Source organism: Pituophis catenifer, unplaced genomic scaffold (genome assembly GCF_029215685.1).
Source record: "Pituophis catenifer annectens isolate HBS135680 unplaced genomic scaffold, rPitCat1.0.hap2 SCAF_1, whole genome shotgun sequence".
Classification (NCBI taxonomy): domain Eukaryota; kingdom Metazoa; phylum Chordata; class Lepidosauria; order Squamata; family Colubridae; genus Pituophis; species Pituophis catenifer.
Window position 1 is genome coordinate 335,616,144 of NW_027256881.1, and position 10,543 is coordinate 335,626,686.

Here is a 10,543-nt window from a genome sequence, read left to right on the forward strand (position 1 = left end):
CTGGGGATCTCTGGGCTGGCAGTTAAGGACATAGACTTGGTCCAGCGATGGCCAGTTGCTGACTCATTGAGAAGTCTGGACAAATTGAACTCTTTGTCCTCTTTTTTTTTTATCAGTGCTGAATCTGTGGGAAATGAAGGCCTTAATCTCTCTTTCGACTTAACATTTCTTTTCCTCTGTTTTAGACCCAGCTCTTCATGATTTAACCCTTTCTGAAAAGGCACTTAAAGAAGGAATGGCAGGTAAAATCCAACTGGAACGATTCAAATTTTTCTCTCTCAAAGCTAGAATTAACTTGGACGACAGCCGTTTCTCTAGTCCCTGTTGAGCTGTATGAATATACATGAACCTCTTTCTGTTAAATATGTCTCTACAAAGCTACTTTGTTCATGACTGCATTGCCTAAAAGTCTTAACGTAATTTTGCTTAGATTGCAATTTCCTGATTATGTTGGGCTGTTTCTTTTGACTTCTTTTATTTGTGCTCCTCAGTAACTCTGTAGGCTTGTTTGAGTATTTACCTTCAGACCGATTTACCATTCTGATGACTAAAGTCGCCATTCGCTTTGTTAACTTCGAACTGATTTTCATTCTCTTTGTAGAGAAAGTGAACAACTTCCCCCCACTTCCTAAATTTATCCCGCTGAAGCCGTGCTTCTACCAGAACTTCGCTGATGAAATCCCAATTGATTACCAGACGCTGGTGAGACGGATCTATCGCTTGTGGATGTGTGAGTTCAGCTGTATTGGAAACCTTGTTCACAGTGACAGGGGAGGGAGGTGAAAAATGCAGCTTGGTATCTTTCTGAGTGTAATCTGCTGCTTTTTTGTCTTTATCGTTAGGCTTCAGGTTTCAGTTTTGTTTTTAAATAGCAAGATACCTAGTCCTTATGGAGTGGAAAGCTAACACAAAACCTAGTGAAAACTTCCATCCAGACCAGGGGTGTCAAACTCAAGGCCCGCAGGCCAGATTCGGCCCACAGGGTGCTTAGATGTGGCCCGCAGGCCCGCCCTGGAGACAGCGAAGGATTAGCCCACGGTGCCTCTGCCTGTGAAAATGGAGCTTGGGAGGGCCACATGTAGGCCTCCTGGGCTCTGTTTCTGGCCCCAACGGCCTCCTCAGCCCTCTGCTAGGCTCCGTTTTCACTGGCAGAGGGCTGCAGGAGGCTGTTGAGGCCGGAAACAGAGCCTTGATGAGTGACGTTGAGCTGCCCCCCCCCCCCAGGCCTCCTGAGGTCAAACACAACCTTGATGTGGCCCTCAGTAAAATTTAGTTTGACACCCCTGATCCAGAGAAATGGCAGATTTCCAATGACATGATAAGATAGTTTCCCAAGAGCCAAGATGTGTATCTAAACAATCTGGCAAAATATGTGCAGAGCATGGGACATTGGCAAAAAATATCATAATGCATGAATCATCCTGCAGATTTCATAGCCCCAAAGGCCAGAAGGATTAGATCAGTCTTTTCTTACCTAGCCTTTCCAGAGATATCGATCCTGCTACTTCCCAAATGCATCTGGCTGGCAAGAGGTTGTAAAAGGCAGGATTAGGCTAATAAGTGTTAATTTTACTGATTATAAGCCATCTAGGCAGCACTACCTTTCAGTACCTCGCATTAGATAGTTTTTCTCCAGGATACTCTGTCTCTGACCTGGCTCCTTGGGCACCTCTCAGTACCATAATGAAGTCCCTCCATTTTGCCCTTGATTGTCGTGTTCCTCCACCTTCTTCAGCCTTGTGGACTTGCCTAATTTTTCCATGTAGGAGTTAGAAGAAGTGATTTATTGATGACTCATCAGCCAGATGTCCTTCTTTAGACCAGTCTTTTCTAGGAACTAAGTGAATCAACAGGAGATGGCTGTTTCCTTCATGCTTATGCAGGGATTTCCCAAAAATGTTGCGGTTGCCAGCCAAAGTCTATTCTAGGAAAGAAGATTAGCTTAAATCTATTCCAACAAAGGGGCTACTGCTTAAGAGTTGGTGTTGGTAAAGGGTTGAACTTGGCATTATCAAGTTATTTATTTATTTTGATTTTTTATTCTGAGCATCTCCCCTACAAGGCGATTTTGGGCAGCTGATTAGTAATAAAACAACTAGTAATTAAAATATATTAAAATAGTAAAACCATATAGGTTAAAATTTTAAAACTATATAAAATCAAAGCTAAATGATGGACTTGTATAAAGCAAGCATACTTGCCATGGTGGTGCAGTGGTTAGAATGCAGTACTGCAGGCTACTTCTGCTGGCTGCCTGCAGTTCAAGTCTCACCGGCTCAAGGTTGACTCAGCCTTCCATCCTTCCGAAGTCGGTAAACTGAGGACCCACATTGTTGGGGGCAATAGGCTGACTCTGTAAACCGCTTAGAGAGGGCTGTAAAAGCACTATGAAGCGGTGTATAAATCTGAGTGCTATTGCTACACCTGAAGCATCGAATTCAAACACAGCCATGTAGCTTTTTCTTACCATCCGTTTCTCAGCTGATGGCTTCCTTAGGGAAATCCAAGCCGGCTAGAATTCCAGGGATTCTGAGAGCCAAAAAGCAGCCATAGGGAAAGGCGAGGCAAGGTGAGCTGGTATCAGCTATCCTTCTTTCAGTGCAGGAAATCCAAATTACACTACCTGCAACTGATAACATAGTTCAGATAACATGTACTTGAGATGGGTGGCCGTATAAATTCTATAAATAAACAAACAAACAAAGATCTGGGAGCCTGGGACTGATCTTTCATAATGTCCACTGATGGTTGAGAGTGTATTCTTGTGCATATTTGTACACCTTAGTGCAGGGGTCTCCAACCTTGGCAACTTTAAGAATCGTGGACTTTAACTCCCAGAATTCCTCAGCCAGCAAAGCTAGGAGATGAAGTCCACAAATCTTAAAAGTTGCTAAGGTTGGAGACTCCTACCTTAGTGTATCTTTATCTTTTTATGGGATTATCAACAATCGATTTAGTCTGCTAGAAATTTAACATTGTTAAAAAAAAATTGGTTTGCCGAAAATAAAGATCCAGGAGCCTTTATCAGAAGAAGAGACATAAGATATATTTTAGTTTTTAATTAATTATCTTTGCTGCCTAAGAAAATCAGCTCGCTGGCCAAGAAAGCTTATCAACATCAAATATATATTAAAACAAAAATAACACAGCAATATATGACTAGAAATTTTTCTTTTTTTACTAAGTTAAAATGCAGGGGTGAAATCTAAAATTTGTTACTACTGGTTTGTGGGAGTGGCTTGGTGATGGTGGGGTAATATGACTGGGTGGACATGGCCAACTTTTTTTTTTTTTTAACTTTTAAAAGCATTTTTTCTACAACCTCTTCAGCCCAAGAGGTTGTAAAAAAAATGCTTTTAAAAGCCTCTGACGATCCCAGCTGAGTTGCCTGATCATCAGAGGCTTTTTCTAAAATTATTTTTAAAAGCATTTTTCCGGCCGAAGAGGTTGTAGAAAAAATGCTTTTAAAAGTAAAAAAAAAAAGAGCATCTGATGATCGCACGGCTCAGCTGGGCATGGGGGGGGGGCAGGGATTTTTGCTACCGGTTCTCCGAACCACCCGCCACCATCGCTACCCGGATCAGGCGATCCGATCCAAACCGGGAGCATTTCACCCCTGTTAAAATAGTAACAAAGCAGATCATCTCAGCTGTGGCTGATTGCCAAAGAAGACCTATCCAGCCTCTGTCATAAAGATGTCTTCTGAGAGTTGGACTTTTGGTCCTTGGTTAATCGGCTTTATTGCCAAAGTACTATTGAGAGAAGCTTTCCTTAGCACTCCAACCTTTTCTGAGATCCAATTTCTCCGTTTATTTATTTATTTATTTATTTATTTATTTATTAGATTTCTATACCGCCCCCTCTCCCGAAGGACTCGGGGCGGTGCACAGCCAAAAGTTAAAAACATACAATATAAACTATTAAAATACGTTTAAAACAAAATTAAATCTACAATGGCTCCCCAATTTAAAATGCCTTACCCATACCCCTATAAAAAAGACGAATTTAAAATTTAAAAATTTAAAATTCCCACATTTAAAAAGGGGGAAGATTTAGGCCAGGCCAGCTTGATAAAATAGAAAAGTCTTAAGCGCGCGGCGGAAGGTGCGCAGATCCGGGATCCTACGTATCTCCGGGGGGAGCTCGTTCCAAATCGTAGGTGCCCCCACAGAGAAGGCTCTCCCCCTAGGGGCCGACAGCCGACATTGTTTGGCCGACGGCACCCGGAGGAGCCCCTCTCTATGGGAGCGTACTGGCCGGTGGGAGGCTATTGGTGGTAGCAGGCGGTCCCGTAAATAACCAGGTCCTAAGCCATGGAGCGCTTTAAAGGTGATAACCAGAACCTTGAAGCGCACTCGGAAGACCACCGGGAGCCAGTGCAGCTCGCGCAGGAGAGGTGTCACATGGGAACTCCATGTCGCTCCCATCACCACCCGCGCGGCCGCACTCTGCGCCAGTTGGAGCCTCCGAGTGCACCTCAAGGGGAGCCCCATGTAGAGAGCGTTGCAGTAATCCAGACGAGAAGTAACGAGGGCATGAGTGACTGTGTGTAGGGAGTCCCGATCTAGATAGGGACGCAACTGGCGGATCAGGCGAACCTGATGAAAAATCCTCCCGGACACGGCCGTCACATGCTCTTCTAACGACAGCCGTGAATCCAGGAGGACACCCAAGTTGCGAACCCTATCCGTGGGGGCCAATGATTCACCCCCAATAGTCAGCGATGGCATTAGCTGACTATATCGGGACGTTGGAAACCACAGCCACTCGGTCTTGGATGGGTTGAGCCTGAGCCTGTTCCTCCCCATCCAGATCCGTACGGCCTCCAGGCACTGGGACATCACTTCAAGGGCATCGTTGGGGTGATCCCAAATATGGAGCTTTCAAACTCCATATTGTACATCATTGCTTTAAAGTGCCTTGGATTTTCCCAGTACTTTAAATGTTTTTTTTTTCTTCTTCTTCCATAGTTTACTGCATCACCTTGAGTGTTAACCTGATTGCTTGTCTGGCTTGGTGGATCGGTGGTGGAGGTGGTACCAATTTTGGCTTGGCAATTCTTTGGCTTATCGTCTTCAGCCCCTGTAGTTATGTCTGTTGGTTTCGGCCAGTCTACAAAGCCTTCCGGTAAAACTTCACACGCTCTTGTCCTTAAATTTCCAAAACCAGAACTCCAGCTGCAGAATAAAGAAATAGGTTGGAGCGCCCTCCTTCATCATACTCCTAAATCTTAATTGCAATAGTTTGATCAAGGAGTTGAACACTTTCCATCCGAGGAAAGAATGCAACAATTGGGGCTGTTTAGAGAAAGAAAAAGGCACAGGAAGATGAATAAATTGATGCACAATAAAGCATGACTCAGCAGGGATATCTCTTATTCCATTTCTTACAACATTAGAATAAGTTTTTATGTTTTTAATGTAATGAAAGTTTAATAAAGTGTTTATAAAAAAAAAGAATTAGAGGCCACCCAACGGAAATAATTAATAGAATTATTGTCCATTTACAGGTAGGCCTTGACTTATGACCACAATTGAGCCCAACATTTCTGTTGCTAAGTGAGGCAGTTAAGTCAATCTTGCCCCATTTTACGACCTTTCTTGCCACAGTTGTTAGGTGAATCACTGCAGTTGTTAAATTAGTAACATGATTATTAAGTGAATCTGGCTTCCCCATGGACTTTGCTTGTCAAAAGGTCACAAAAGGGGATCACATGAACCGTCATAAGTATGAACCAGTTGCCAAGCATCCTAATTTTGTTCACATGACCATGGGGATGCTGCAGTTGTTGTAAGTGTGAGAAAAGTCATAAGTCACTCTTTTAGTTCTTCTTGTAACTTTGAACAGTCACTCAATGAATGGTTGTAAGTCGAGGATTACCTGTATCTACTTGTATACTAAATTTATGTTTCTTGTTCCTCATGCTTCCCCCAGGTCAGACAGCTCTTTTAATTTCATGGCGTTTTTCTTCATTTTTGGAGCCCAGTTTATCCTGACAGCTATCCAGGCAATCGGTATCAGTGGGTGGGGAGCATGGTAAGCAAAGCAACTGATTTTTACACATCTTCCATTTCCCCTCTCAATTTAGATATTTTTTAAAAAAAAATCTATTCACCTATACCAGTGGTGGCGAACCTTTTACTCACCGAGTGCTGAACAAGTACGCGCTTTGCATGCACGCGTTGCCATTTGTGCTAACGCGTGGCTCCTCCCCCGTGTGCTCTGCATGCAATTGCACCATCTGTGCATGCTTGTGGTTTTTGCGCATGCAATGCACACGTGCAAACGCCATCTGCACATGCACCTGCTGTGTGCAAGTACTCTGGTGCACATGTGCAAATGCGCACACATGTGCAGGAGAGCTCCAAAGACCACCTGGGTCTCCTGAATTGTGCGCATGCACACCGGAGGCCCGAACACCAGCTGGGGTGCATGCACATGCTCAGCTGCAGGTGAGTTGGGCGGCAGCTCGCATGCCTGGAAAGATGGGTGTGTGCCACCTTGGGCACGCGTGTCATAGGTTCGCCATCACGGACCTATACAATAGAAAACAGTGTTACAGGATCTAAGTAGTTTAATTGTTTCTTAACATTCTTAACACTTTTAACATAGGTTCCATTTGTCCCATTATTAAAGAACCCAGATCTTTAACAAAAAGGCCACTTTTTCCCAGGATAATGTATATCTTTACAGGCATTCTGTTATTGATCAGGTAGGGTGAGCTTTACGGACATGAAGATTGCAGTAAAGTTGTTGACAATACTGCTATAACTCTAAATAGCTGTAAAAAGGTTGATTCAGTCTTTTATGGGTTTGGAGCAGTTCTTCTAAACCCAATCAAAAGATACTTCTCAACAATTTTATAAATTTAATCAGTCAATCAATCAATTAGTTATGGAGAGTCAGTACTGTAAAGCAGGGGTGAAATGCTCCCGGTTCGGACCGGATCGCCCAATCCGGTAGCGATGGAGGCGGGTGGTTCAGAGAACCGGTAGCAAAAATCCCTGCCCCCTCCCCCACTATGCCCAGCTGAGCCGCACAATCATCAGAGGCTTTTTTTTTTTACTTTTAAAAGCGTTTTTTCTACAACCTCTTCGGCTGAAAAAATGCTTTTAAAAGTAAAAAAAAAAGTCTCTGCCGATCAGGCAACTCAGCTGGGATCGTCAGAGCCTTTTGAAAGCATTTTTTTACAACTGCTTCGCCAAAGAGGTTGTAGAAAAAATGGTTTTAAAAGTTTAAAAAAAATTGGCCACGCCCACCCAGTCACATTACGCCCACCCAGTCACATTACCCCCCCCCCAACCAAGCCACACCCACAGAACCGGTAGTAACAAATTTTAGATTTCACCACTGCTGTAAAGTATTTTTTTGTTTCTGCTTCTAAGCCCAAACCTGCTCTAATGCAACATTACATAATTGTAGGATTTTGTCAGAGTCTGCACAGTGTGACTACTATTTTGAGACAATCCAGGAGCAAATTACAGTATCCAGAGGTTTGTCTTACAAACAGTGGTTTATATACAAGGCATATATATACATACATACATACATACATGTAGCAGGCACATACCAGGCAACCAAGCAATCTGCAACTCTACACGGAGAACTACAATGCGAATAGAACACTACGAGGAGAGAGATACACGAGGAGAGAGAGACGCCTTCTCATGGCCTCCCTTATATAGACAAAGTGACTCTATAAATCTTAAACTGGCAACAACCTTGCGGACCCATCCTCAGTCTTAATGACCCTGCTGACTCATCCTCATTGCATCATCCTGGTCCACAGCCTTACAGCAGCTGGTCAGCTTTAAATCTTCATTACTCTGACAGATTTGCACTTGCTACAGATATATTTGCGAGTGCAGTTCAAGATGCTGGTCACCACTTTTAAAGCCCTACGTGGTTCAGGGCCTGGACAATTAAGAAACCACCTTTCTTAGATAGTATCTACTTCTCTGCCCCAGACAACTGTGGAGCACTTATTAAGGGTGCCAACATCTCACCCAGAAAGTATAGCTATTGTGGAATAGCTTGGGTCCAGAGGCATGGATTTCCAGAGAAAAAATTGCAGACTACAGAAACCAGGAGCACCACTCGGGTGACCCTGAGGACACAGATAAACCTCCAAGGGCTTCAACGACCCACTAAAAGGATGGAGATTACCAGTTGTCTGCAAGGAATATAAATCCTTCCATTCCCCACTATCCTATCAGAGATGAAGAAGCTTCTTGAATGAGAAGCCTTTTGTCCTTGAGAAGATGTCTTCAAAAGAAAAAACAAAGTCCAGTTGCCTCCTGAAAAAGCACCTTTGGGGTCTCCTCAGGAAAATTTCAAGGCACCTAGGATGATCTCATCACAGCCACACCAGAAGCAGTTAAGATGGGTAGCTTCCTTAGATATTGAATTATAACATCTATCCTATTGCACTTCTATGGTGCCATATTTTGGCAATTTTATCATGGTTTTACTGTAATATTTTATCTCATCTATTGTATTGTCAACACACTTTACATACATTTATCTGCTAAATGTAAGTAATTATTTGCCTTGGCCCAATGAAGCAGGAAAATGTTTTCTGAAAATTGCAACCCTCTTTTCTCTTGGTTTCTTTTAGTGGCTGGCTGGCTGCCGTAACTTTTTTTGGCACTAGTGTTGGCGCTGGTGTGATCATGCTCTTCCCAGCAATTATGTTCACCTTGTGCGCTATTGGGATGCTTATATGTCTCATCCGGGTGAGTCAGAGGGTTTTTTTTTTTTTGGTTTTGTGGTGCATCCTGTGCCTCTTCAGGGCTGGGGGTGGGGTGCAAAAGAGGGTCACTCTGGGACTCCATTAAGCATAGGCCATCATATGGGCACCATATAATGCTCTAATTCATGGCTGCCCCCTCTCCAACTGACTGGGTGGACTAAAAGTCAGATCCCAAAGAAAATTAATGATATAAATTGCATTAAATGTTTGCAATTATATAAATTACATTCAATGTCTCTAAGATCCCTTCCAACTCTGTTATTCTAGTCCCATTCCATTCCATTCCATTCCATTCCAGTCCTGTCCTGTCCTGTCCTGTCCTGTCCTGTCCTGTCCTGTCCTGTTCTATCCTATCCTTTCCTGTTCCTGTTCCTGTTCCTGTTCCTGTTCCTATTCCCATTCCCATTCCCATTCCTATTCCTATTCCTATTCTTAATGTAGCTTTACAATTCTTTTTTGTATGTACACTGAGAGCTTATGCACCAGAGACAAATTCCTTGTGTGTCTAATCACACTTGGCCAATAAAGAATTCTATTCGATTCTATTCTACTCATACTCATACTCATACTCATACTCATACTCATACTCATACTCATACTCATATTCTAAACATGCGAATGGCTTGCTATTTTCTTCCAGGAGCATTGTTATTTATTTGACACATAACTTTTGAACATTCCTAAGTACAGTAACTTTTTCTCTGAAAGGAACCTTAATTAATAACATTAACAAAACATATTGTGATTAGCCAATGGGGGCATGAAAGCCAACTGGAACTACAAGGGGGCCTGAGTGGCGTAGGAGGCTAATGCCTCCTACTAAGGCAGCATTTAACATCCAGCTGCCTGCAATTACTGCGAGTTCAATTCTCACCAGGCTCAAGGTTGACTCAGCCTTCCATTCTTTCTAAGGTGGGTAAAATGAGGACCCGGTTTGTGGGGGCAATAAGCTGACTTTGTATAAAATATACAAAAGTATGAAGGCTATTGCTTAACGCATTGTAAGCAGCCCTGAGTCTCCGGAGAAGGGCGGCATATAAAAATAAATAAAAATAAAAAAAATAAAAGGGGGCAATTTAAAAATCACTCTGAGATCTTAGTCCCTGTCTCCCAGACTAAACATCCCTACATCCTCACCTCTGATTCCTTCTTTTTTTTTTTTTTTTTCCTAAATCAGGTTAAATGAAAGAAAATCAATGCTTTGGATGGAACTGCAAAACCGACGTCCTAACAGATAGAGGCTTGATTCCTACTTTCTTTCTTTATCTCTCTTTCCAATCAGGTTCACCGGATCTACCGTGGCGGAGGTGGAAGCTTTCAGAAAGCCCAGAACGAATGGCAGAATGGATCGTGGAAAGATCCTCCGAGCAGGGAAGCCCAGCACAGCAACTTTTCAGGAAACAGCCTTCCTGAATATCCAACGGTTCCCAATTATGGAAACCCCTGGTCCTGATCCTGGCCTGCTGTTGGGCTGCTGAAGTAGTTTGGTTTGAGTTGTTGCAAGAAACACATTGGGTTTCTCATTTGAGTTTCTCTCTCTCTCTCTCTCTCTCTCTCTCTCTCCCTCCCTCCCTCCCTCCCTCCCTCCCTCCCTCCCTCTCCTTCTTTCTCTCTTTCTCTTTTTCCTTTAGGGGTGGTGCTCTTTCTTCCCCTAACCATGGTTTTATTTATGGTTCTCCTTTTATGATGGCAGCAGCTTGTGCCAAGGCATGACTGTTGCCCATAAAATTTGATTAGTCCTATTTTTATTGATAGGAATCCCCCCTTTTTTTTCCTCCCATCTATATCATT

General features: G+C 43.1%; 1 protein-coding gene across 1 annotated transcript; it reads left to right on the plus strand.

Annotated features, from left to right (window-relative positions):
* The first annotated feature begins 653 nt into the window (after positions 1-653).
* Positions 654-10,319, plus strand: SCAMP4 (secretory carrier membrane protein 4). Its single transcript, XM_070931795.1, has 5 exons — positions 654-730; positions 4,971-5,127; positions 5,935-6,036; positions 8,618-8,735; positions 10,035-10,319. Exons 1-5 carry the CDS (start codon positions 727-729, stop codon positions 10,203-10,205), a joined length of 552 nt encoding a protein of 183 aa, XP_070787896.1. The 5' UTR covers positions 654-726; the 3' UTR covers positions 10,206-10,319.
* The last annotated feature ends 224 nt before the right edge of the window (positions 10,320-10,543 follow it).

Bases quoted from the DNA above. Each gene is read 5' to 3' on its own strand.
- SCAMP4 (XM_070931795.1), top strand. The intron at 5,128-5,934 runs GTAAAACTTCAC...TGCTTCCCCCAG, and splicing joins CCAGTCTACAAAGCCTTCCG to GTCAGACAGCTCTTTTAATT. The intron at 8,736-10,034 runs GTGAGTCAGAGG...CTTTCCAATCAG, and splicing joins TGCTTATATGTCTCATCCGG to GTTCACCGGATCTACCGTGG.